General features: G+C 39.5%; 2 protein-coding genes across 3 annotated transcripts; both read left to right on the plus strand.

Annotated features, from left to right (window-relative positions):
• The first annotated feature begins 437 nt into the window (after nt 1–437).
• uxt (ubiquitously-expressed, prefoldin-like chaperone) lies at nt 438–2,368 on the plus strand. Its single transcript, XM_021566986.3, has 7 exons — nt 438–532; nt 667–821; nt 936–1,017; nt 1,341–1,408; nt 1,499–1,606; nt 1,829–1,892; nt 2,066–2,368. Exons 2-7 carry the CDS (start codon nt 736–738, stop codon nt 2,126–2,128), a joined length of 471 nt encoding a protein of 156 aa, XP_021422661.1. The 5' UTR covers nt 438–532; nt 667–735; the 3' UTR covers nt 2,129–2,368.
• Nucleotides 2,369–3,726: 1,358 nt separating this feature from the next.
• On the plus strand, nt 3,727–26,287 carry elk1 (ETS transcription factor ELK1). Of its 2 annotated transcripts, none has more exons than XM_021566983.3 (9): nt 3,727–4,700; nt 15,169–15,377; nt 15,700–16,113; nt 16,230–16,373; nt 16,595–16,864; nt 16,944–17,079; nt 17,364–17,599; nt 17,870–17,971; nt 20,727–26,287. In XM_021566983.3, exons 1-9 carry the CDS (start codon nt 4,676–4,678, stop codon nt 20,823–20,825), a joined length of 1,635 nt encoding a protein of 544 aa, XP_021422658.1. In that variant the 5' UTR covers nt 3,727–4,675; the 3' UTR covers nt 20,826–26,287. The 2 variants fall into 2 exon arrangements, with proteins under 2 accessions (XP_021422658.1, XP_021422659.1); XM_021566984.3 differs by having other exon boundaries at nt 3,731–4,700; nt 15,700–16,074.
• Nucleotides 26,288–27,472: the final 1,185 nt, after the last annotated feature.

Here is a 27,472-nt window from a genome sequence, read left to right on the forward strand (position 1 = left end):
CCCCCTTTTACTCTGACAAAACATATAGAAAATGGTGTACAGTGCAATATGTATGTCAAACATGAAAACCATATTGGATTTAAGCTGATGGGCCGCTCTTTAAGGTCCGCATAATGAGCGGTGAAGCTCTTCTTGATGTAAACTATGGATTTGGAAACTAGAAGTGCGCCTTAGTAGAATTGACCCCATTTTACTGTGACACAACGTACAGAAAAGTGTGTACGGGGAAATAAATTATGTTAGTAGACACACAATAAACATTGTTGACCATTTAGGCTTGAATTTTTTTTCCCAAAAATCACAATATCTAATAGAAAAACTTAAAATGATTATTTGTATGATAACTAGCATAAAATGTATCGATAATTGTTAATGTTCACCCTAATTATTAATTTACAAAGCATACAAGACACAACTCTTATTCTGAAGAATTCCACAAATCTGTGACCCCGGAAGGACTTAGTTATTCATGCCTGCTAGCTTGACAGTGGTTACATAAGATAGCTGCAGTTTTTTTGTGCTGTGGAGCTAGGTAAGCCAAAGCTACAACAAAATTGTGGACTATGTTGTTATTAAACATAGATAGTCAGCTAGCTAACAATAACTCTGCAGTCGCCTTATTAACTTCATTATATGGGTAATATCTTTGGAACATTTTGTTTTCAGGATTCAGAATCATTGCCTCGTTTTCGAACACGAATGACCATCAACAACTGATTGATTTCACGACTCATAATGGCTCATGCTGGAAAACCCAGCATTGACAAAAAGGTCTTGCAGTATGAAACGTTTATTAGCGATGTGTTGAAACGAGATTTGGAGTAAGTAGTCTAGTCTATTTTCCTTAGACTAGTGTCATTTTATTCGCTAACTCGGATGTGCGCAACATTTTCGCGCATGTGCACAATTTGTATTGATTTTTTATGTTCTGACAGGAGGGTATTGGAGCAAAGAGATGGAGTGTATGAAAAAATTGCACAATATCTACAACTGAAAAATACCATTGAAAGCCTAAAGGTATAAGTTACCACCATGGCACCCACTTACATTGGATATCTATGGGCCAAACCCATGATGAATAGATGTGACCATCAAACAGTGGGCCATCAACATTTCTAAATGTTCTATACATGTATATTAATGTAGCTATGTTGTGGCATATACATATTGTATAACAGAAATGTTGTACAATATAAATGTGTTGTTTTGTTGTGCTTTTCCTCAGTTATTGAGAACATTTACATTTTGGTCATTTAAGCAGACGCTCTTATCCAGAGCGACTTACAGTAGTGAGTGCACACATTTTTATAATTGTTTGTACTAACAAATTGTCTTTGTAGGAATCTGAGACGAAGGGACTCAAAACAGAGATAGATCTTGGCTGTAATTTCTACGTCCAAGCACATGTGTAAGTGATTAGGCTTATTGAAAATTGTCCATATTACTTTATTTTTTATTGTGATTTGATTGAGGCCTTGACTGAGTTGTTTTGTTTCAGGGAGGACTCGTCAAAAATCTTTGTTGCTGTTGGATATGGCTTTTTTGTCGAGTTAACGCACTCGGAAGCTCTGAAGTTCATTGAGAAAAAGACAAATCAGCTTACAGTGTGAGTAGCACCAGCAATATCCATTATAACACACACACACAGAGGTCATTAGTACAGTATTTTGTAAACATCTGTCAAAATGATTGCCTCTAGAGGGCACATGTGTTTTGTTATTACATTACTGTGATGCAGCATTGTGTTTAGGCCCATGTTTCAAGCTCTCAAATCTTGGATAAACCTTAGAAATGAGTGAATCCTTATAAATTCTATTTCCTTTTCCAGACATACCGAAGTGTTGACCAAAGATGCAGCTAAAATCAAAGCCAACATTCGCATGGTGTTGGAGGTGAGTGATTGAAAAGATGGTATTCCTGCTCGCACAATAGTATTTACTACTTGCAAACTATTATGATGGTATTATGAGCATGGTACAATATTACACAATGTGGGAAATATTTCACAACTAAATGTAATGGCAAATACATTTTTTAATGATGCAAATGTTTTTCTAACTAACAGGGATTAAGAGAGCTTCAAAGTCTTACGGATGTTCCGGAGAAAAGGATGAGAGACGCTCTTTAGCTGCAGTAGTGCTTCTGTTCAGACCTTTAGATATCAGTTTTCTATCACATTCATAATAGTGATAAGACTGTATTATTTCCATTGCTCTTTGGTTTATCTGAAGTTATATAAATGGTGTGTAAAACAAACCTTTGATACAAACTTGGCATCTGAACAGGTTGTACTGTTTAGAAGTTGCTCTAAAACTGTAATTCTGCATAAAATAAAATGGGGGAAAGAAGTTTTAAAATCTGTTAAACAGTTTCAGTGGCTTGCTTATGTTTGATGCATTTTTTCTGCATTGTATTACTAGATCAAGCAAACCTTATGTTGAGAAAATATATTCCTACAACTCTTTCCAATAATATCTCAAATATATTCACATTTTTGGTATCCTGACCTCTCTTTTCAATGCCTGAAGTCATCATCAATAACACAATTAAAGATTGAAGAAAATGAAGCTTGCAAACGCGGATGAACATGCATGCCTGATCTTAGTATGGTATCTCGCATAAATGTCACCTCTTCAAAGCCAACAGCACTTTCATCTTCGAATAGCATGGTGAAGTGCTGTTGTGAAGGGAACGTTCAGAGTACTCTATATTAGTTTCTCATGCTGAGAAACTGGATAATAAACTGGATAATACTTCAAGTCTCTTGACTTATACGGCAACAGGAACCAAATCCACTGGAACCATATCCACTTTTTCACTTAATTTATTTTTGTAATGATGTATTTTTAAACTTTCACTTATTAAATTATGACATGTGAAGCCATGTCACCATCGCTTTACAAAACCACTCATTTAATTCGGGCCCTTTGGACAAGTTACCATGTACTCACATTAATACATATTTTTTATTCCAATCATATACCTGTAAGGCTTTTGTGACCATAGAATTAGGGATACTCATTCATTGTATTTAAAAAACATTAAAAAAAAAAAAAAGTAATTTCATAGGATCTCTGTTTGACTGATGCCCCATCACACCAGAAATAGTTTCCATGGCAACTGGATGTTAAGACCTGACTCTCAAAATAGATATATATTTTTTTCTGGGTACATATTGCTTAAAAGGGACACATGCATGATTATGTGCCTGATACGGTGTTAGTTTGATGTGGAACAAGAAAGATTCATGCTGCTAAGATATTTAGCCCACTTTTTAAAAAAAATACATTTTAAAGATTTACAATTGAAGAAAATGTGACCTAAGGTTAAAAAGAAAGATGTAAGCTAATAGAATGTAATAGTTAAACATTAAATAAATAATATTACTGGGCCTCTGAATCTTAAAATGATTGTCTTGTTGTAAAGAACATAATGTTTATATAAAGCAAAAAAATTATACTACCAGTGCTTGACTTGGGCAGGAGCTCAATGGAGCTGAGTACCAGCACCTCAAATGTTCTACTGCTTGTGCTCCTGTTCCTCTTATAGAATATTAGCTCAAAAGTATTGTGGAGCTCCTGCACCTAAATATAAACAGTACCGGCACCTATTTCAGTCTAAGTCAGGCACTGAAAACTACCACAAATAGGCCTGTACTTTGTTATATGCCTGCCCATGCCTAATTGCATTCATCATGTTTTGTTATGCTATGTAAGAAAAAAAATAAAACAATATGGCGGGGGAAAGTATACCTGTGGGTTGTTCAAGATTACTACAGATTCAGATTATTCACTAAATGAATGCTGCTCCAAATAGAATGGTTAAAAATTGAACTGCAAGGGGACACAGCTGAAATTCTCACTTTACCACCTTGTCTAAATCCTTGGTGAGCAAGAAACGTCATCGATTTTGTGACGTTTGAAGCCTTTCAGGCAGCAACCGATCAAGGAAAAAAAAGCCAACAGGCAGCAATGAGTGATGGTGGAACACGAAAGTAGTCGAGGCATTTGTGGAAACAGGAAGCAACGAGGGAAAAGCAAAGGATTAAGTCAGGCCGTTCGGGCGTCAGAAAGACACACCTTGTTGAATGTTTTTATACCATGAACTATAATCGCAAACGCCTTTTACATTATGGAGGACTTTTGGCGCTCTCCAGTGAACTCGGAAGCAAGTCTACATTGAGCGTTGAGTCGTTCGAATTGACGCACAAATGAGAGACGGTGGGGGTTTCATAAGGGGCAGCGACGCAATCTTGGCGATTATGTTAGCTTGCTAGCAACATGATCTGTTGTCATTTGTTTAAAACAAAAATTACATACGTAATTTTGAAAGTTTTGATTATCTAGCTAAAATGAGCGAATCAATGTTTTGCGAATTTAATTCTCATATTTGCTATAATTAAATCAACATGACTTTCCCTTAAACAAACATTCCTACCCGTTAGCTTCTAGATAGCTAGCTCACCACTGTCAATAACCAGCTTCTGTAGCATGGAGGGAGAGATGCAAGTGTTACCATCGGATCACTGTTGCATAATAACAAATCGGTGTTGTATCTGTAAATCGCATCCATCTCTACCGTGTCGCAAATCGACTTTTGACACCTTCGTTCAGTGCGCTGACATAATGGACGTAATTTGATTGACGGATAAAATAAAAAGGAATTTCAAGACGAGATGGAGTCTAACCCCTTAATAAGTGGTAAGTGTTTACCCTGAATTTATGTAAATTGAATGTAGTCGGGGAAAACATTTCCGTGCTAGTCTCGACTGTCATGTATATTTGTTTATGTTCATCTTGTGCTAGCTAAAAATAGAAAGGTTTGGCCTTCAATTCATAATCGAACTAGGATGTTGCCAGTGACTAGATTGCTACTAGCCATGTGGATATTGAACTAGCCTCTGGCTAAATGTAATGTCGCAACAGGTGTTTTAAAGCATTTTATTATAGTCACAATAATTTGTAGGTTCAGCCATTGGTGATTTTGAAAGCAATTATTCAATATTAATGAACTACTGTAACGTTAGGCTGTAACGTTAGTATAATGATGATTTACTCACAAGAGATACAGTTTGCTCCCCATTCCAAGAACAAGAATGTTAAACCACACATTATGTAAGATTAGTTTACTGTGAAGAGTAGACCATAATGTAAGCAAGAATTGGTGCATTATTCCAAGGTGCATTTCACGGTGTATTCTCGCATACAAGTTGCACTTGATTTCTATATAGCCTTGGCCTAACTGTTGTGAGTTGAAACGGTAGGCTAATTTGTATATAGGTCATTGTGCGGTACTAAACTAATCATAAGTCATCTCCAAAAATGAAGGGGTAAACTTGATCAAGAAAATGTATGTGTATAGTACATGAAACATGCTCCCCCTCTTGCCTTACCTCACAGCCCAAAGGTCACCCATACTGTTTCTCTGTGGTGCACTTCACAGAATTATTGCCGCTGCCTCCTCCACCCCAGTTTATTGAAGGTCTGTACCTGCTAACAACCACAAAAGCAACATCACATAGCATCCCAGGACTTCTCACACTCAAGGTCCTATTCCCATTAGATCTACCATCCAAACCAGGCTCTTACTGGACTACACAATTATACCTCAGTACTAAAGTGTTGTGATTTATTCCATTGTTTTTCAGTACATTCATGTACTACAATGGCATTACTCGTCTCATGCTTGTAGCGAAGCTACAGCCTTGATAGATGGCTAAGACCACTTTTCAAAACAGAGACACCCTTTGATGCATTGTTCCCCTGAAGGATGGTCATATGGGTGGCATGAAGCCCCCAAAAAATCATAGTTAGCCTATAAAATATCGCCATTGGTAATTGTTCTTCTGTCAGTTTTGAATGAATGGAGATTCAGATAGATTTGAGTATAATCTCTATGTACAATGCTGCTGCTTTGTCTTGATGAGGTCAATGCAGTTCATTCATTTAGGTGTATAAATCCTCTCAGACCTTTTTGTCTGTGAATAATAATTGGCTATTGAAGCAGAGGCTCACTCCATGCATAGGTTTACCTCTGAGACGACAATGTTTGTCAGTGAAAACAGATTTACAACAACTCTTTGTCAGTTCCGCTAATATTTATACGGCCATTTAATTTATGACTCATTACTCAATTCTTCTATCCCAGCACTCACCCAAAAACCTAGTGACATGTTCAGAGTGTGCCTTAAGGAAGCTGGGAAACAGTTACTTTGAAGCTAGGCCTATGTTCTTCCCTCCTTCACATGAGCTAAAGGACTTGTAACTTTGTTATTCAAAATCATGTTGACAGTAATGATGCATCCTTACACTTTAGTACTTGCCTAACTTGGCTACACTCACATATGTTCATGTTAGACTTTGTTGTTTCCCTCCCCTAGTTACCATTAATGAAAGGCTTTTTACCATGGTGATAGTTTCCAAGGTGTTTGATAGGAGTTATGTAATTGGAGAAAAAAATGGTAATAAGGTTCATTTGCATGCCCAACATGTCCTTCCTTAACTACTAATGCACTTCCTTTCTTTCTGTGGCCTGTTGTTCGCTAGTAGCTCTTCGTTTACTGTCTTTTATTCTGGAATTACACCTGGCTACTATCTGTCAACTACTACACTACCCAGTGTATTGAAATACTACACTACTCAGTGTATTGAAATACTACACTACTCAGTGTATTGAAATACTACACTACTCAGTGTATTGAAATACTACACTACTCAGTGTATTGAAATACTACACTACCCAGTGTATTGAAATACTACACTACTCAGTGTATTGATATACTACACTACTCAGTGTATTGATATACTACACTACTCAGTGTATTGAAATACTACACTACCCAGTGTATTGATATACTACACTACTCAGTGTATTGAAATACTACACTACTACACTACCCACTTTATTGAAATACTACACTATAGAGTCAGTGTATTGAAATACTACACTACCCAGTGTATTGAAATACTACACTACTCAGTGTATTGATATACTACACTACTCAGTGTATTGAAATACTACACTACTACACTACCCACTTTATTGAAATACTACACTATAGAGTCAGTGTATTGGAATACTACACTACCCAGTGTATTGGAACGCTACACTACCCAGTGTATTGAAATACTACACTACCCAGTGTATTGAAATACTACACTACCCAGTGTATTGGAACGCTACACTACCCAGTGTATTGAAACGCTACACTACCCAGTGTATTGAAACGCTACACTACCCAGTGTATTGAAACGCTACACTACCCAGTGTATTGAAACGCTACACTACCCAGTGTATTGAAATACTACACTACCCAGTGTATTGAAACGCTACACTACCCAGTGTATTGAAACGCTACACTACCCAGTGTATTGAAACGCTACACTACCCAGTGTATTGGAACGCTACACTACCCAGTGTATTGGAACGCTACACTACCCAGTGTATTGAAATGCTACACTACTACACCACCCAGTGTATTGAAATACTACAATACTACACTACCCAGTGTATTGAAACACTACACTACTACACTACTGTGGGGATTGAAATGCTACACTATCCACTGTATTGACATACTACACTACCAACTGTATGGAAATACTACACTACCCACTGCATGGAAATACTACACTACCCACTGTATGGAAATACTACACTACCCAGAAACAACTGTATTGAAATACTACACTACCCACTGTATGGAAATACTACACTACTCAGAAACAACTGTATGGAAATACTACACTACTCAGAAACAACTGTATGGAAATACTACACTACTCAGAAACAACTGTATTGAAATACTACACTACTCAGAAACAACTGTATTGAAATACTACACTACTCAGAAACAACTGTATTGAAATACTACACTACTCAGAAACAACTGTATCGAAATACTACACTACTCAGAAACAACTGTATTGAAATACTACACTACTCAGAAACAACTGTATTGAAATACTACACTACTCAGAAACAACTGTATTGAAATACTACACTACTCAGAAACAACTGTATCGAAATACTACACTACTCAGAAACAACTGTATTGAAATACTACACTACTCAGAAACAACTGTATTGAAATACTACACTACTCAGAAACAACTGTATTGAAATACTACACTACCCAGAAACAACTGTATCGAAATACTACACTACTCAGAAACAACTGTATTGAAATACTACACTACTCAGAAACAACTGTATTGAAATACTACACTACTCAGAAACAACTGTATTGAAATACTACACTACTCAGAAACAACTGTATTGAAATACTACACTACTCAGAAACAACTGTATTGAAATACTACACTACTCAGAAACAACTGTATGGAAATACTACACTACTCAGAAACAACTGTATTGAAATACTACACTACCCACTGTATGGAAATACTACACTACTCAGAAACAACTGTATCGAAATACTACACTACTCAGAAACAACTGTATTGAAATACTACACTACTCAGAAACAACTGTATTGAAATACTACACTACTCAGAAACAACTGTATTGAAATACTACACTACCCAGAAACAACTGTATCGAAATACTACACTACTCAGAAACAACTGTATTGAAATACTACACTACTCAGAAACAACTGTATTGAAATACTACACTACTCAGAAACAACTGTATTGAAATACTACACTACTCAGAAACAACTGTATTGAAATACTACACTACTCAGAAACAACTGTATTGAAATACTACACTACTCAGAAACAACTGTATGGAAATACTACACTACTCAGAAACAACTGTATTGAAATACTACACTACTCAGAAACAACTGTATTGAAATACTACACTACTCAGAAACAACTGTATGGAAATACTACACTACCCACTGTATGGAAATACTACACTACCCACTGTATGGAAATACTACACTACCCAGAAACAACTGTATTGAAATACTACACTACTCAGAAACAACTGTATTGAAATACTACACTACTCAGAAACAACTGTATTGAAATACTACACTACCCAGAAACAACTGTATTGAAATACTACACTACTCAGAAACAACTGTATTGAAATACTACACTACTCAGAAACAACTGTATTGAAATACTACACTACTCAGAAACAACTGTATTGAAATACTACACTACTCAGAAACAACTGTATTGAAATACTACACTACCCAGAAACAACTGTATTGAAATACTACACTACCCACTGTATGGAAATACTACACTACTCAGAAACAACTGTATGGAAATACTACACTACTCAGAAACAACTGTATGGAAATACTACACTACTCAGTTTATGGAAATACAACACTACCCACTGTATGGAAATACTACACTACCCAGAAACAACTGTATTGAAATACTACACTACTCAGAAACAACTGTATTGAAATACTACACTACTCAGAAACAACTGTATTGAAATACTACACTACCCAGAAACAACTGTATTGAAATACTACACTACTCAGAAACAACTGTATTGAAATACTACACTACTACTCTCTTCACTGTAATGAAATGAGCAAGGCCAAATAAAGATGCTCTTTTATGTTAGAAGGAATTGAACTTAAAATGCTGAATGTTGTTAAACCCTAATAAGGGGAATGGGTAGGCAACATTAAACCCAATAATTAAAATAATCTGTTTTGTACACCATGATCACAGATAGGGTTGGGGGTATTTCTGGAATTTTTCCGGATATTTTCCATGGGAAGTTTAAGCCTGGGAATTTGGGGAATTTTGCTTTAGTTAGCTTATAACAGTGAACCTTTTTTGTGGGATACACGTAAGGCAATTCTAGGTCTTGTGGCATATTTTGGTTAAACTATCCCCAATTCAATGGAATTGCAACCCTCTGCATGCACAGTGCATTCTTCCATCACATGTACAGCTGATTATCAAGATCTTGTACACTAATGAGATGCTTTTGAGCCTACACTACTACACTGTCTGAGCCAAGGACTACATGCTTTCTGGTAAGTTTTGATTACAATACTGGTTGGAGTGAATATGTTTTATATGACATACATAATTAAAGTAAATAGTAGCCTAGAGCAAAGTTTGATTAAATCATTTCTAACTCATTTCTGCTAGTTCGTTTTTGCTACCATCTGGGTTTTAGCTTGCTTGAGCCTGCTAACTGAGTGTTAATTCACCTGTTTCCACACGTTTCATTTTAAAACATTTATCTTGCAAAATGATTTGTTTAATCTAACCGCTTAACGTTTTATCTGTACATGGAATTGTATTTTACTTTTCTTTTTTACTATTTATTTTTCAATTTTTTACAGGAAAATGCCACGGGCACTATCTGATATGTGGAGACATTTCACTGCAGCTGATGTAGAAGGATTGGCAAATACTGTGTCAAATCATATGTAAAGAATGCAACAAAGGTGCAGAATCCATGTGCATAAAGTTCCCTCAGCACTCGCATCAAGCAACCTCTGACAAAAGTCCCTCTACTTCTATTCAAGGTGAAAATGATGAATCCGACACCTTATCGATGGCAACAGCTCATGGTCCTCCTGAAATCAGAAGTTTTTTTGACTCAATGGAGGAACGTAGTCAGAGATGCTGATGAATGTCTTGCTCGAGCTGTGTATGCAACTGGTTCACCTCTGATGCTCAAGCCAATGTGTATTTGAAGAGATTTCTGAATGTTCTTTGCCCAGCATACACCCCTCCAACCAGACATGCTTTATCTACTATTTTGCTGGATGCAGAGTTCAACAGAGTTCAAGTGAAGGTCAAGCAAATCATAGAGAAAAGCAGACTTTATTGCAATCATCTCTGATGGGTGGTCGAATGTTCGTGGGCAAAGAATAATGAACTACATCATCTCCACCCCTCAACCAGTATTCTACAAGAGCACAGACACAAGGGACAACAGACACACCGGTCTCTACATTGCAGATGAGCTGAAGGCAGTCATCAATGACCTTGGACCACAGAAGGTATTTGCAATGGTGACAGACAATGCTGCGAACATGAAGGCTGCTTGGTCAAAAGTGGAGGAGTCCTGCCCTCACATCACACCCATTGGCTGTGCTGCTCATGCATTGAATCTGCTCCTCAAGGACATCATGGCACTGAAAACCATGGATACACTCTACAAGAGTGCCAAGGAAATAGTTAGTTATGTGAAGGGTCATCGAGTTGTAGCAGTAATCTACCTCAACAATCAAAGTGAGAAGAATAAGAGCACCACATTGAAGCTGCCTAGCAACGCCCGTCGGGGTGGTGTTGTCATCATGTTTGACAGTCTTCTGGAGGGGAAGGAGTCTCTCCAAGAAATGTCCATATCACAATCTGCCGATATGGACAGCCCCATCAAGAGGATCCAGCCTGAAACAACTGAAACCTGTAGCAGCAGCCATTGCACGGCTTGAGAGAGACAATGCCATCATGTCTGATGTTCAGACTCTGCTTGCAGAGAAGAAATCCATACTGCCCTGCCCACTTCACTGTTGCTCCAAGCAGAGGAAACTGCAGTTCTGAAATACATTACAAAGCGTGATGACTTCTGCCTGAAGCCCATACACGCCGCAGTGTACATGTTGGACCCCAAGTATGCTGGCAAGAGCATCCTGTCTGGTGCAGAGATCAACAAGGCCTATGGTGCCATCACTACTGTTTCTCGCCACCGTGGCCTGGATGAGGGAAGTCTGGCGAAGTATGCTTCCAAACAAGGGCTTTGGGATGGAGATGCCAACATACAGTGGGGCAAAAAAGTATTTAGTCAGCCACCAATTGTGCAAGTTCTCCCACTTAAAAAGATGAGAGAGGCCTGTAATTTTCATCATAGGTACACTTCAACTATGACAGACAAAATGGGAGAGAAAAATCCAGAAAATCACATTGTAGGATTTTTAATGAATTTATTTGCAAATTATGGTGGAAAATAAGTATTTGGTCACCTACAAACAAGCAAGATTTCTGGCTCTCACAGACCTGAAACAACTTCTTTAAGAGGCTCCTCTGTCCTCCACTCGTTACCTGTATTAACGGCACCTGTTTGAACTTGTTATCAGTATAAAAGACACCTGTCCACAACTCAACAGTCACACTCCAAACTCCACTATGGCCAAGACCAAAGAGCTGTCAAAGGACACCAGAAACAAAATTGTAGACCTGCACCAGGCTGGGAAGACAATAGGTAAGCAGCTTGGTTTGAAGAAATCAACTGTGGGAGCAATTATTAGGAAATGGAAGACATACAAGACCACTGATAATCTCCCTCGATCTGGGGCTCCACGCAAGATCTCACCCCGTGGGGTCAAAATGATCACAAGAACGGTGAGCAAAAATCCCAGAACCACACGGGGGGACCTAGTGAATGACCTGGGACCAAAGTAATAGCTGGGACCAAAGTAATAAAGCCTACCATCAGTAGCACACTACGCCGCCAGGGACTCAAATCCTGCATTGCCAGACGTGTTCCCCTGCTTAAGCCAGTACATGTCCAGGCCCGTCTGAAGTTTGCTAGAGAGCATTTGGATGATCCACAAGAAGATTGGGAGAATGTCATATGGTCAGATGAAACCAAAATATTACTTTTTGGTAAAAACTCAACTCGTCGTGTTTGGAGGACAAAGAATGCTGAGTTGCATCCAAAGAACACCATACCTACTGTGAAGCATGAGGGTGGAAACATCATGCTTTGGGGCTGTTTTTCTGCGAAGGGACCAGGACGACTGATCCGTGTAAAGGAAAGAATGAATGGGGCAATGTATCGTGAGATTTTGAGTGAAAACCTCCTTCCATCAGCAAAGGCATTGAAGATGAAACGTGGCTGGGTCTTTCAGCATGACAATGATCCCAAACACACCGCCGGGCAACGAAGGAGTGGCTTTGTAAGAAGCATTTCAAGGTCCTGGAGTGGCCTAGCCAGTCTCCAGATCTCAACCCCATAGAAAATCTTTGGAGGGAGTTGAAAGTCCGTGTTGCCCAGCAGCAGCCCCAAAACATCACTGCTCTAGAGGAGATCTGCATGGAGGAATGGGCCAAAATACCAGCAACAGTGTGTGAAAACCTTGTGAAGACTTACAGAAAACGTTTGACCTCTGTCATTGCCAGCAAAGGGTATATAACAATGTATTGAGATAAACTTTTGTTATTGACCAAATACTTATTTTCCACCATAATTTGCAAATACATTTATAAAAAATCCTACAATGTGATTTTCTGGATTTTTTTTCTCATTTTGTCTGTCATAGTTGAAGTGTACCTATGATGAAAATTACAGGCCTCTCTCATGTTTTTAAGCGGGAGAACTTGCACAATTGGTGGCTGACTAAATACTTTTTTTGCCCCACTGTATCTCATCAGCATACCTTGTGGAAGCGACTTTGTGGATCTTCCCCCTGTTGCCTCCATCATTCTTCAAATCCCACCAACATCAGCCGCCTCAGTTCGCAACTGGTCCTTGTTTGGGAACACACCAAAGCACGCAACAGGCTGACCAATACAAGGGGTGAAAAATTGGTTGCCATCCGGGCAAATTTGAGGCTTTTTGAGCCTGACAACGACCCATCCTCAACAAAGTTGGAAAGTGACAGGGAAGATGAGGCCCCAGAGTCTGACGTTCAAGAGGTGGACATTGAGGAGGTCCAAGGAGAAGACATGGAAGCTTGAGAGGAAGACAATCAAAGCTTTAGTTTCTAGACTATCATTTTACTATCATTTTGTATGTTGAAAACCTTTTTGGGAGATGCGATGGATCATTGGGGATCATTCAACATTCCCTTTCTTTTGTTGTTCAGTTAAATCGTCCAATGTGAAGAATCAACTCATCTAATTAAAGTTGAATTAATAACTAAATTGTTTTTTGTTTTTTTTCAATTGGAAGGATTTAAAAATTGCAATTATATCAACTTATAAGGTAAAATGTTTATGTTTCCGTCTCCATGTGATATGGTAAATATGTCCAATGCAAAAAAACATCTACATTTGAAATGGTATTAATATTCATTTGCATATATTTCTGTTAATTCCCATATATTCCCGTTCATTCCCATGGAAGGTTTCCACCTGAATATTCCCCAAAATGTGCAACCCTAGTCACAGATCTGAAAAATAACAAATCAGTGTGACAAAATATTTTCCTTTTCTTCCAATGTTTCCCAAACACTGGCACAAATGAGTAGGCCCCAACCTGAATTCAGTAGCTAGCCATGGCACAAATGAGTAGGCCCCAACCTGAATTCAGTAGCTAGCCATGGCACAAATGAGTAGGCCCCAACCTGAATTCAGTAGCTAGCCATGGCACAAATGAATAGGCCCCAACCTGAATTCAGTAGCTAGCCATGGCACAAATGAGTAGGCCCCAACCTGAATTCAGTAGCTAGCCATGGCACAAATGAGTAGGCCCCAACCTGAATTCAGTAGCTAGCCATGGCACAAATGAGTAGGCCCCAACCTGAATTCAGTAGCTAGCCATGGCACAAATGAGTAGGCCCCAACCTGAATTCAGTAGCTAGCCATGGCACAAATGAGTAGGCCCCAACCTGAATTCAGTAGCTAGCCATGGCACAAATGAGTAGGCCCCAACCTGAATTCAGTAGCTAGCCATGGCACAAATGAGTAGGCCCCAACCTGAATTCAGTAGCTAGCCATGGCACAAATGAGTAGGCCCCAACCTAAATTCAGTAGCTAGCCATGGCACAAATGAGTAGGCCCCAACCTGAATTCAGTAGCTAGCCATGGCACAAATGAGTAGGCCCCAACCTAAATTCAGTAGCTAGCCATGGCACAAATGAGTAGGCCCCAACCTAAATTCAGTAGCTAGCCATGGCACGAATGAGTAGGCCCCAACCTAAATTCAGTAGCTAGCCATGGCACGAATGAGTAGGCCCCAACCTAAATTCAGTAGCTAGACATGGCACAAATGAGTAGGCCCCAACCTAAATTCAGTAGCTAGCCATGGCACGAATGAGTAGGCCCCAACCTAAATTCAGTAGCTAGCCATGGCACAAATGAGTAGGCCCCAACCTAAATTCAGTAGCTAGCCATGGCACAAATGAGGTGGCCCTAATCTTAACTCAGTAGCTAGACTAGCTGCTGTATCTAAATGAGGCTGTGAGAGCTCATTCAGATGTTGTCTGTTATGGATCGTTGCTGCAAGGCAGTCTCACTCATGTTTCTGATTTGTTCCCCCCTGCAGCCATGGACCCGTCCATCACGTTGTGGCAGTTCCTGCTGCATCTCCTCGAGGACGACAGCCATAGGCACCTCATCTCCTGGACCTCTGGGGACGGGGAGTTCAAGCTGCTGGACGCAGAGGAGGTGGCACGCCTCTGGGGGCTCCGCAAGAACAAGACCAACATGAACTACGATAAACTAAGCAGGGCGCTGCGATACTACTATGATAAGGTATCCTTGCTGCTTATTGTTTGGTATGAGACTTTTTCAAGTATTTATGAGATGTTTGATCCACTGAGTGAAGCTATAACATTAATCATATTAGTTGATTTTCTGTCCACAAACAATGAGCTCAGCATTGTGTTCAGGTGTAAATTCACGACTCAAAGCAGAAAAGGCTGTTCCAGATAATTTATGTGTAGCAGTATACTGGTAGCAGCCCAGTAGGTGTAAGCCTACTTCTTTCAGCTAGATATTTTGTTGAGGTAATTGTTTTTGTTTTTTCAGTATGGTTTATTGCAATTGTCTGTTAATTCAGTGTAATCCTTTATAGAATATCATCAAGAAGGTGAGTGGGCAGAAGTTTGTCTACAAGTTTGTAGCCCACCCTGACCCTTCATCAGTGGACTGTGTCAGAGGCGGTGAGGATTCTCAGCAACAGGAGAATCTTGATGCAGCGGGCCAGACCAAGTCCCCAGGAGGGGGGTCTTCTAACTGCCCCTCCAAGAACCTGCAGATGCAGCGGTCCTCTCCAGTCTCTGTCCAGCGCAGCTCTCGCAACGACTACATGAAGTCAGGGCTCTACTCCACCTTCACCATCCAGTCCCTCCAAGCCCCCTGCAGGACCTCTCCACAGCCTATAAAGACTGAGCTGCTGAATCAGGACTCTTCCCCCAGACCCCACAGCGCTGATCGGACACTGCGGGAGGTGAGGGCCCATGACGAGGACCTCTCCATTTTAACCATGGTCATTACTACTAAATATCCTTTTTTTTCCGTTATTGGTGTTGATGAAATGTCAAATGTGTGATTGAAGTGACTATTGAACGGTTCAGACTACTATAAGTGTTACCTGTCTGTCAGGTGTGTCTGGATGGCCAGAGCTCCTCCATGCAGGGCTGTGGCAGCGTAGAGGGTAGCCTGCAGGTCACACTGACTCATCCCTCGCCCTGCGTCACGCCTGCCCTCAGCCCCCAGACCTTGTCAGTGTCAACCACAGGCAGCTCGGTAAGACACTCACAAGTCACAAAATGTCCTCCTTTTGTCAAAGATTCTGTTGATCCATATGTTAACATTTGTGCTTAAAACTATTTTATACAAAGTGCACCCAAATGCCCTGTTTGAACCATAGTACCCTGTTGACTCAAATGTTGCTCACGGATTCTGATTCTGGATGCTATGGTGTGCAAATCTAATGTTTCTCTTTAAATGCTGTTTTGAACGTCCAGAAGTCTCAGCCACAGAAGACCCAGAACCTATGCGACCCTCCTCAGATCTATCTGACCAGTGTGTCGGACCCTGGCTCCCTCACTCCTCTGACCCTGACCCCTGTTGCTGCACCTGGGGCCCCGGGGGAGTGTGTGGTGAACCAGCCTCAGGGCCACCCTGTCTTTGTGGTCATCAAGCCCTCACATTTGGTGCATTCCAAAGAGCAAAACCTCACGTCTGAAGAGGAACTGGTGAAGATCATGACCTTGGGGGAGAAACATGTTGTAGAGGTGAATGAGAAGAGAACACACAAGCAAATTACATGTTCCATTGTTCCATGGTTTTATTTGGACCTTTCTCCTCTTCTAGGTTCCGGAATCTGCATCAGGACCAAGGGAACCTGAAACCCCCCTCTCCATTGATGTCCTCCCACCGTGCGTGGAACCAGTGGGCCAGCCTGTTGGGGAAGGGGAGGAACAAGGCAAAGATGAGGCCCATTTACCAGGCAAGTCATACATACCTCACACAATATGATGTCCACATATTTGTAGCTATACTGTATGCTTTAGATGTGTGGTATTATACAACAGATGGGTCTAATCTGCAGTGCCGATTGGTTAAAACCGCATTCCAGCCGGTGTCTATTCCAGAAGTTACACCCGTGCCAATATATCTTCCTAACACTGGCTTCTCACTTAAACATGACACTGTTCTTATTACTGGGTTTTTATTCCTGTAAAGACAGGTATGCCTACTGTTCCCTCATTCTTGGTCCTTCCTCCCCCTCAGAAAATTCCATGACTCCAGCAGTTGCTCTTCAAGCGGCTACTCATCCAGCCTGGTCGCCCCAGGAAGTACAACCCCCGAAAGCCAAGAAGCCCAAAGTCCTAGAACTGCCCTCTTCCTCAACCCTCCTACCCCCTGGTCTGTCACTGGATCAGGTCAATGCTGCCGTCAACAGCCTTCTGGCCCCTGGAAGTGCCACCAACACTCTGACTCCTACAGTGTTCACCTCCCATTCTCTGGTAAGTGACATCTCTGGCCTGGTCAGTGCCACATAAAAATAAATTAAACTGTCACACTTCCTGGGGCCTCATTTAACAAATGTCGGTGTATTAGTGTGTTTTCAACTTTCCAAACGCCTTTCGACCCTCACCAAATTATTATTATACATGATTTATCAAGACAATAATGTATTTAGTTTGATATGATATGAATGCATTGATTAAAATAGTTTCTGTGTTAAACTGGCTAATAATCATAAATGTTCTATATTTTTGTGCTCTGTCCCTTAGACTCCGGTATTACTGACACCAAGTCCTCTCCCCTCCACCATCCACTTCTGGAGCACACTCAGTCCCATTGCTCCCCGGAGCCCGGCCAAGCTCTCCTTTCAGGTATGTCCTTCTGTCCTGTCCCTGCTGCTGCCTGGCAGAGGGCACTAGAGCAGGCCATCTGGCCATCCTGATCTCATCTACATCACTAACAGAAGTATAGAGAGATGGGTTTTATTATAAATATTTTTAGATTTACCTGCCGCCATATAATGTTGGTCACAACTTACTAGTGCTGAGCGATATGTCGTTACATAGTTTAGCGCAGAAAACATGCTAATTAATTACAATGACCATAATCCATTGCGCGCCCGCATACTTGTCCGGTCTGTGTGGAGTAGACAGGGAGACTGACTGAGAGAAGAGAGTTTGAAGTTCATGTCAATGCTTAAATCACATCAGAAGAACATAATAATATGGAATTCCCCTTTTAATTGCGCATCTAGCAAGAGAGGAATGTGTCAGTCTAGCGATGTTTCTGCTGTCAGGCCTACTACTGCAGCACATGTCATGGCACAGTTTGTAAAACAATGGCCACCCAATTGATACAGATCATCATGATATAGTTCTGTCAGCTAGGCCTAATTATTTGCAGTTAACATTTAATTGAGAAGGTTTTTGTGAAATTCTTTGTCTACCCACATGGCGGTTATCATTAGCATCAATCAATGGCTACATATAGAGTGGTAAACAAACAATGTACCAAATAGACAGACATAGACAAACGTGCTGGAAATGTATTGGCAGAGGTTGTTACTTTTGCAGTGGCTAACCAGGGGTGAGATAATGTCACTGTGGCTTTGATTGGATAGTAGCCGGGAGATTTATGTTTTTGACAGTTTGCGATGGAACAAATGAAGAAATGCATGTACTTTCAGAATTGATTGGCGAGCCACTCATAGGTGAGCCACTCATAGGTGAGCCACTCATAGGTGAGCCACTCATAGGTGAGCTACTGGTAGCTCGGGATCTATCTGTTGGAGACCCCTGATCTAAACTGTTGATAGTTGGTATTCAGCAGTCATAAAAGTGTACCTTATTTACTTTGAAGAACTATTCAAATTGTGATTTTTGTCAGACAGAATAGGCTGCAGCTCTATAGATATGAGATGATGACTCGGAATTAAATAAAAAAAAGTTGTAAAATAAAACAAATATTTTATTAAAGTCATGTGAATAAATGATGGTTAATAAGTGAATAGCAGGTAATGGGCTGTCACTATCATCATGGGACTTAAGTATTAATTGTTTTATTCTGTGGTGTTACAGAATTCAATATATATTCATAGTGCATTTAAAGCTACAATATGAAACTTTTGGGGCGAGCTGACCAAATTCCCATAGAAATGTGAGTTATAGATCAGTCATTCTCATTGAAAGCAAGTCTAAGAAGCGGTAGATCTGTGTGCATTATTTCAATGCTTCCCGTTCTTAAGTTTTGTTTTTGCGTCTTTCACCTTCGGTTTTGTACACCAGCTGGAAATACAATATTTTGGGTTATGGAAAAGATATTTCACAGCGGTTTAGAGTTATGTACACTTAGGTACAATGATTATCTACAAGAGCTTGTTTTGTCACAAACTGAAATTAAGCAAACTATTAACATTTTAGCAACCAGGAAATGGTGGAGCAATTTCTGCATAGTGCACCTTTAACGTCTAAAGAAAATTGTTGAAATCGAAAACTGACCACAAATCACTAATTGCTCAGCACAACTACTTGCGTATGTACAGCACCGGTCTAAAGTTTGGACACACCTACTCATTCAAGAGTTTTTCTTTACTTTTACTATGTTCTACATTGTAGCATAATAGTGACGACATCAAAACTATAAAATAACACACATGGAATCACGTAGTAGCCAAATAAAGTGTTAAACAAATCAAAATCAAATTATATTTGAGATTTGAGATTCTTCAAAGTAGCCACCCTTTGCCTTGATGACAGCTTTGCACACTCTTGGCATTCTCTCAACCACCTTCACCTGGAATGCTTTTCCAACAGTCTTGAAGGAGTTCCCACATCTGCTGAGCACTTGTTGGCTGGTTTTCCTTCACTCTGCGGTCCAACTCATCCCAAACCATCTCAATTGGATTGAGGTCGGGTGATTGTGGAGGCCAGGTGATCTGATGCATCACTCTCGTTCTTGGTCAAATAGCCCTTACACAGCCTGGAGGTGTGTTGGGTTATTGTCCTGTTGAAAAACAAATGATAGTCCCACTAAGCGCAAACCAGATGGGATGTCGTAATGCTGTGGTAGCCATGCGGGTTAAGTGTGGCTTGAATTCTAAATGAATCACAGACTGTGTCACCGGCAAAGCACCATTACCCCTCCTCCTCCATGACTGTGACTACCTCATTAAGAGGGTTGAGAGAATGCCAAGATTGTGCAAAGTTGTCATCAAGGCAAAGGGTGACTACTTTGAATCTCAAAGATGAAATATATTTTGATTTAACACTTATTTTGGTTACTACATGATTCCATGTGTTATTTCATAGTTTTAAGGTATTCACTATTATTCTACAATGTAGAAAATAGTAAAAACAAAGAAAAACCCTTGAATGAGTAGGTGTGTCCAAATGTTTGACTGGTACTGTACTGTATGTAGGTTTAGGTACATTATGATTACTGCGTTAATAGAAAATACTTTAACCTTCCTCTACTGGTTAACAATCATACTACAACATCTTACACCGTCCCAGTGCTGGACCACAACTTCTCATTTATTACATAGTTGAGCCTTTTAACACATAACAAATGGGCAACAGGATGTAACTACTCTAGATGTTACTAATCAGCTGTACTTTATTGTTTTAGTTCCCCTCCAATGGAAGCAATCATATCCATATCCCTGCCTTGAGTGTGGACGGCCTGTCGACTCCTGTAGTGCTGTCGCCAGGCCCACAGAAACCATGAGGAGAGTCCTGGAGTCCTTCCACAGTCCTGTGGACATTGATTCCCCAGTTCAGCCTATGGGACAGAAGGTACACTCCATGACCAAATCAAGTACTCCAAGCCAGAGTGCACTCATGAGTGGCGATCTGGTGTCCGGAGTGCTGTTGAATGAATGATTTTTTTAGCAGTTAGAATCTGCATTCAAAGAACCTCATGACGGGCTAGCCCAGAGGTTCTGGATCAAGGCCGAGAGGTGGTGTTGGCAACTTTGAAACTTAGAGGGGCTACTTTTTTTTTCTTTTTTTGTTGCCAGATAAGGAATTTTTGGTGCGTCTCTCTTTCTTTGTCGATTCAGATTTTTGCCTCAAATTTAAATTGATATTATATATATATTTAAATATATTTTCCTGTTTTATAATTTCCCCCATGACAGGGCACTTGACTTTATAGATTAAACTTTGTCCATGAAAGCATTATGGTAGTGCTTGCCCATTGCTTTACATGTAATTGGTTTCTTATTCTCTAGTACTTTTCAAATGACCAGTTACATGAAGAAGAGATGTAGTGGTACCATACCAAGTGTTTTACTTGCAGATGAACTTGGAAGGCATGTTGATGCTTGATGCTGTTTTTTTTTTAAGAAGCCAAGTCATGTGAACATTTTATAATCATGGTGAAGAAATGGCGCTTACCATTGATAATCTCATGGCTGGATTGGAACTTTTATTCTGGAAAAGTCTAGCTTTTTACATTTTTAACATGAAAACCAGAGAACTGGTGGATGTGTTTTAACGATTCAGATGAATACATTCAAATGTACTGTTTATTTTGATGGAGAATCAGGTGTGATCACGTTCTGTTGTTATGTGAATTTGATAGTCGGTCATGTTCACTGTCCATTCCAGGTTTTCTTTTAGGTTTAATTACTAGTTAATTATTTTGATGCCAAGATGGAACATTGGTTCTGGAGTATCATGTGAAACTTCACCAAAGACCAGCTGTATTGATTAAATCCTATGTCATTTTAGAGATACAGTGGTAGCCTTCATTCATGCAAGGGCTATAACACCTTATAATGCTACCAAAATCACACACAGAATACCCAGTTTACTTTCAAAATGGATTTAAAAAAAGACTAGGTTTGCTAGCATAATTGTATATAATCATTATGCGACATGGTTAAAGACCAAGTATAACTTACAATAGATCAGGTTATCATTGAAAATAAAATGGTTAAGCTTTTGATCAGCTTTGATTTCATTGAGTTTTTACTGAAAATAACTTGGTTGATTTATAGAGATATTTGTCCACTGGCCATTTTTACATTAGCAAACAATTGGAAATGTTGACACAATTATTTTTAATTTATTTAGACAATGCTTATAGCAAAAAGCTTAAAAAGCTTTGTTGGTTGATTAGCAATTGGTGTCCAACAATTATTTTTGTACATTAAAAGAGTACATATGTTACTCTTAAAGAGTGCATTTTTATAAAGTTCTGACTCATGACATTGTTAGCTCAGTTTGCTCCTAGTTAAAGGAGATGCATTAGTATCCTTAACAACAGTCCAGCTTCACACCAAATAGCCTTTCCAAATATACTTACTGTACCATCTAATGAAGTAGTGTTAGCCTTCTAGAGTCAGTGGACTACAGTAACTTGTTATTGGCAGGGCTCTTTTGGTCTGTTACTGTACTGGAGTCTATAATGTATATCTGAATTCATTAATAATATCTGAATTCATTTAATTGTCTTTTGTAGTTTGAGAGCGTGTAATTATTGTCTAATCGGGGGGCTTATTCAGGACATATGAGGCTTTTTGTTTTAATGTATTTTTTAGTGTTATGTCTACGGACAATATCTGAAATTGTATTTAATGAGGTGATTCAATCAAAACACACCTAGTTGCATTTGGTATTTCATTTGTAATGTTAGATTGGGATAGTTTAAATCATAATTGTAATGTGTATCTAAAAAATATATTTAAAAAAAAAAATAGGAGTGCCTCAAGAATAAGGAATTGAACCCAACTGTTAACCAGTTAGTGTTTTGGTTGAACCCTCTCCCCAGAATGTAATGTGTGTCTCTTCAATCACTGCTCTGTGACTGTTTGTTTCTCTGTGAGCCTGTCTAACCTCTGGTTTTAGTTACAGGTGCCCAGCAGATCCCAGGAAATAGGCTTCATTCGATTACTAAGCAACCTTTAGAAATGTCACATCTGCCCACTCAAAAGCACTTCAAAATAATCCTAGTGGATGTTTGGCTATTCTAAGTACCTGCTTCACTCCCTTACCCTACTTCTAGTCAAGTAAAGACTGTTGGCCAGTGATTTCATGCATAGCACTTTACCTTGAACTTAACATCACAATGTCAAAACCCTCTTTGAGGGACTGACTTTTTTCTACTTCATTCCTAGTCACAATTGGCAAAACAATTAGCTAGTATTGGAACGGTGTGTGCCACTCATCAAATCAGTTACCCTTCACTGTTTGGTGATCAGTCATTCATACACGTAATCGGTCACTAACGCCGATGTCATGGTGGTACACTTACCACAAGAATATGCCTTGTTATTATTCATCATGACATGGGTCTAAAAGTCATTTATAACGCTGATCACACTATTGCAACTGAACGGTTAGAAACAACAGTTCTAAATATAGATGCAATCTATTCTATGACAATGCGCTTAGCAATGCCTTGTTGGCTAGACTGTCTTTTTGTGCAGAGTGTATTTAACAACAAAATTGTAAACATCACGGAAACAAGAAGATTATAAATGCCTCTGTATATTTTAACATCCTACGCCCCAGTCTGTAGCTTTATACATCTCAGGCTGTGTTCTGTTCATGATATTGCTGTCTTTTAACAGTTGTGTGCTAATATTATTCGATTGTATTACCTGGGACTTAAAATGTACTTACCCCTTCTAATTCAAAAACAATAGTTTTGATAGTTTGTGTGTAATATTATGTGTCCGTGGTGTAACTCCAGTACCTTGTTGAAACTTCTGCCTGTGTATTGCTACAGTACTGGTGATACATCCTGCTCTAGCCTAGCATGTTTGTGTTGTGTAGGCAATTGAATGAAATGTGTTTACTATTGACCAGTCACTTTTATGACATGAATGTTGATGGATTGCTCAAATACCTGGCCTATTTCTCAGTTTGACAGCTGGGGGATTTCCCCAGACCCATGGGCTGACAGTTTAAATCAGACGGAGCAACAGTGATGGGATAGTGATCTCATAGGTTAGTGAGGGATAAATGGCAGCATTTTACAGAAGAGAGAGACTGCTACTGTTTGCTCAGTGTTGGGGCAAAAGCCTTTTGATTAAAAAAAAGTTGTCCGTTTCGGTCACAAATTAAAACTATTCTTGGAAATACAAGCCTAAATGATATACCTAAGAATACAGTATGTTTGTCTGCATATGAATAATTGTCTATACAGAAATGTATTGCTTTTGTAAATGTGTTATTGCAGTTTTATCACGTAGATACAGCGCTCTGCTACGTCTTCTATGATAAGAGGATCTGACTGTTGTGTGCTAGAGTTTATTCTACTGCATATATGGACATAAGCCTTGTAATGTGCTGTAAATATGTTCTACAGGCATCTATGTTTAAGCTCTTCAGATATGGATAACGTGAAAATACTCACTTGATCCTTTCTTCATCCCAATTTTCAGATGGCACAAGACCCACTGGGCACAGACGTCTGTTCAAAGTCTAGTTTCGATTTACATTTGGTTGAGTTGTCAACTAATGTGAATTCAACAACAAAAAAATCACCATGTCATTGGATGTTGGTTAAAAGTTGGTTAAAATAAAAATTAAATGCCCTTTGACCTTTTGCAAATCCAATCAGTTTTTCACGTTGTTTCTACGTCCTCACAATGACGTGGAAACAATGTTGATTCAACAAGTTTTTGCCCAGTGAGGAGGAGGAGGAGGAGGAGGAGGTTGTTCATCATGTGCTTGTCTTTAACATACTGGCCCTCTTTGTCCCAGTTCCATAGTCTACACATTTTAGCATTTTGCTGTCTCAACTCTCCTGAAAACTGTTCAGAAATCAGTTATTAATGCGAAGCAAGTTTAGCTGAACTAATAAACTATGATATCCATCAAATGTAAAATGGATATAAACGCACCAGGCCATTCTGAACCCTCTTCAGACTGTTAATAATATACAGCATGTATGAATTTGATCATTCTTTTTTGACTACCATGCAAATGAATTAGCCAAAGCCTTAAAGTTAAGTTTTCAGACAAATGGAGATGAGGAACATTTGGGTGTTAGGTATCCATTTATGCAAGTGAGGGATTTTTTGAAACGGGTGAGATGGATATTGTGAAGAAAAGCCATTTATTGGAACATATTTTCACCTACCAGAAGTGGGCAAAAGTATGAGCATCTTGAGTTGCTTAGAAGTTCGATAAACTTCAGTATTTGAGTTCACCACTTCTTTCACCAGCAAAAGATGTATTGATTGTCTTTTTTCAAATGAGGGATATTTTACTCTGCTCATGAGCGCTATAGTCTGAATGCCACACAGACAGGCCCACATTGTCTATCATCTCATTGTAACTTAAATGCTACATACAGTACATTTGTGTTTTTAGGTTGTATGAAAAATGCAGTTGTGTTTTCAAACGTTCTGTGGCTCTCAACTCTGACCAGAGATTTGAGCTGCATTTTGTTGTCTCTTTTTGAACGTTTCTGAAACATTATGGATCTACAACCTTGACATGTACTATTGTGTGATAGCTTTGTCATTGTGTACAGTTTTTTTATTCAAGAATGTTTAGGGAAACCTAAAACACTGTATATATGTTTGTGAAAATTGTCGTATCTCTTGCTGAAATAAGTACCCATGTCTTTGAGGTATTGGCTCTTGTTTGTTTCTGTCGCGTTTGGTTTCAGATGCGTGTTGCCTTTTCCCTTCCCCATGGGAGTGATTGTCTCTGGGGGTTTATTTACAGAGGGGAGGGTTTGCTTTTATTTTTTTGGAAATATCCAAATATATTATATTTACTGGAAGAGAGAGAGAGACAAACTATTTTTTATCTACACACTTCAATTTGTTTGTGTAAATGTTATAGATATTATTCTTGTTTTCTAAAAACAGATCTAGAACTAATATTAGGAGTTAATAAAATCCTATTTTGTTCTGTACGAGGTTTTGTTCTTCCTTTCTTTGAAATCACGTTGATGCTGTTTGTTTCTCTGAAGTGTATTGCAGTTTGAAGTACACCTCAAAAGTTGTATTTTAAATGATGCACAATGCTGAAAGGTGTGTGGAGTGACAGTCAAACTAGTATGCCAACACTGGAACTACACTCAACCAAACAGCATATGATCCTTTTCAGCACCATGTACGTTTCTTCTTTCTGAAATGACAGAAACCAATAATGCCCCAGTTGGGAGATATTCTTGACACCAAAACTTTACAACAAATGAATAAACATCTCTGAATATCAAAATGCAGCCTCTTAATTTAGAAATCCAACCACACTCATCCTTCCTGTTTTTGGTTGTGATAGCATCAGATGAAACCTGTGAGGGATTTAATACACAGTACTATATCCCTCAAAATATTCCAAAAGCACTCCCTGAAGGAGCTTCCGTCGCTGGTGTCATCATCCCTCTGGGGAGAGCAGGTCCTCCAGAGTACCAGGCTAGGTATTAATTAAAGAGGAAAGCAAGCAGAGGCACAGCAGGACTTTCACACAATGTACTGATTAACCAAACCCCAGAACACTCCCAGAAAATGTTCTTTGATAACACTTGGCTGGAAGTTGAGAGGGAATGATGGACGACTATCTGCTCTATATAGAGGTGGGCGGTGGAGAGTCTTTATTACAGAGGAGTTGATTAGGCGAAGAAAATGAGGCAGACTCCCTGGCCGTCTGCAGGCAGGTTGGGAGACGACTGATGCAGATGGTGAGATAGCTGATCCTTGTCATGGATCACAGAGCTGCCAAATGTTTCATTTCACCAAACTGATGGTCTTGTCTGGGCTCTGCTGCTGTTCAATGTTTATTGCTACACGCCCTCTGACCTCTTGGTAATGACACTTTGGCTTGTCATCAACACTCATTAACTCTTAATTACTCTACTGATCAAAGAGAGAAAAGTCACCTTTATTCGATGAGGTGGCTTTTCAAAACGTATCCTAACCAAGATGACTATCAAACTAAATGACTATTGACGTGAGGTGCAACCTATTAAAGGCATTATTTTATCAAAGTGCATAAGAAGTGTGTGAGATGTGAGGGAAGACAAGCTGATGGTTGGCGCTCGGCCAAGACTAAAATATTACCATCCCCTCTTCTTGTAAGAGATCTAGGGGTCTTAAAAAACCTTTGGGGTCATCTCATGCAAAAGTCCATCCTCCGTACAGAGACGTATCTACAGTCCAGAGACGTATCTACAGTCCAGAGACTTATCTACAGTCCAGAGACGTATCTACAGTCCTACAGTCCAGAGACGTATCTACAGTCCAGAGAAGTATCTACAGTCCAGAGATTTATCTACAGTCCAGAGACTTATCTACAGTCCAGAGACGTATCTACAGTCCAGAGACGTATCTACAGTCCAGAGAAGTATCTACAGTCCAGAGACTTACTACAGCCCAGAGACTTATCTACAGTCCAGAGACTTATCTA

The sequence above is a fragment of the Oncorhynchus mykiss genome, chromosome 16 (assembly GCF_057628025.1).
Source record: "Oncorhynchus mykiss isolate SJ-2025 chromosome 16, ASM5762802v1, whole genome shotgun sequence".
NCBI lineage: Eukaryota > Metazoa > Chordata > Actinopteri > Salmoniformes > Salmonidae > Oncorhynchus > Oncorhynchus mykiss.

What these genes read in the sequence shown, in the direction of transcription:
- elk1 (XM_021566983.3), top strand. Translation starts at nt 4,676, where the DNA reads ATGGAGTCTAACCCCTTAATAAGTG. An exon ending in GGGAGAAACATGTTGTAGAG is followed by an intron (nt 16,865 to 16,943) that starts GTGAATGAGAAG and finishes CTCCTCTTCTAG; the next exon opens with GTTCCGGAATCTGCATCAGG. An exon ending in TGTTCACCTCCCATTCTCTG is followed by an intron (nt 17,600 to 17,869) that starts GTAAGTGACATC and finishes TCTGTCCCTTAG; the next exon opens with ACTCCGGTATTACTGACACC.
- uxt (XM_021566986.3), top strand. Translation starts at nt 736, where the DNA reads ATGGCTCATGCTGGAAAACCCAGCATTGACAAAAAGGTCTTGCAGTAT. An exon ending in GTGTTGAAACGAGATTTGGA is followed by an intron (nt 822 to 935) that starts GTAAGTAGTCTA and finishes ATGTTCTGACAG; the next exon opens with GAGGGTATTGGAGCAAAGAG. An exon ending in ATACCATTGAAAGCCTAAAG is followed by an intron (nt 1,018 to 1,340) that starts GTATAAGTTACC and finishes TTGTCTTTGTAG; the next exon opens with GAATCTGAGACGAAGGGACT.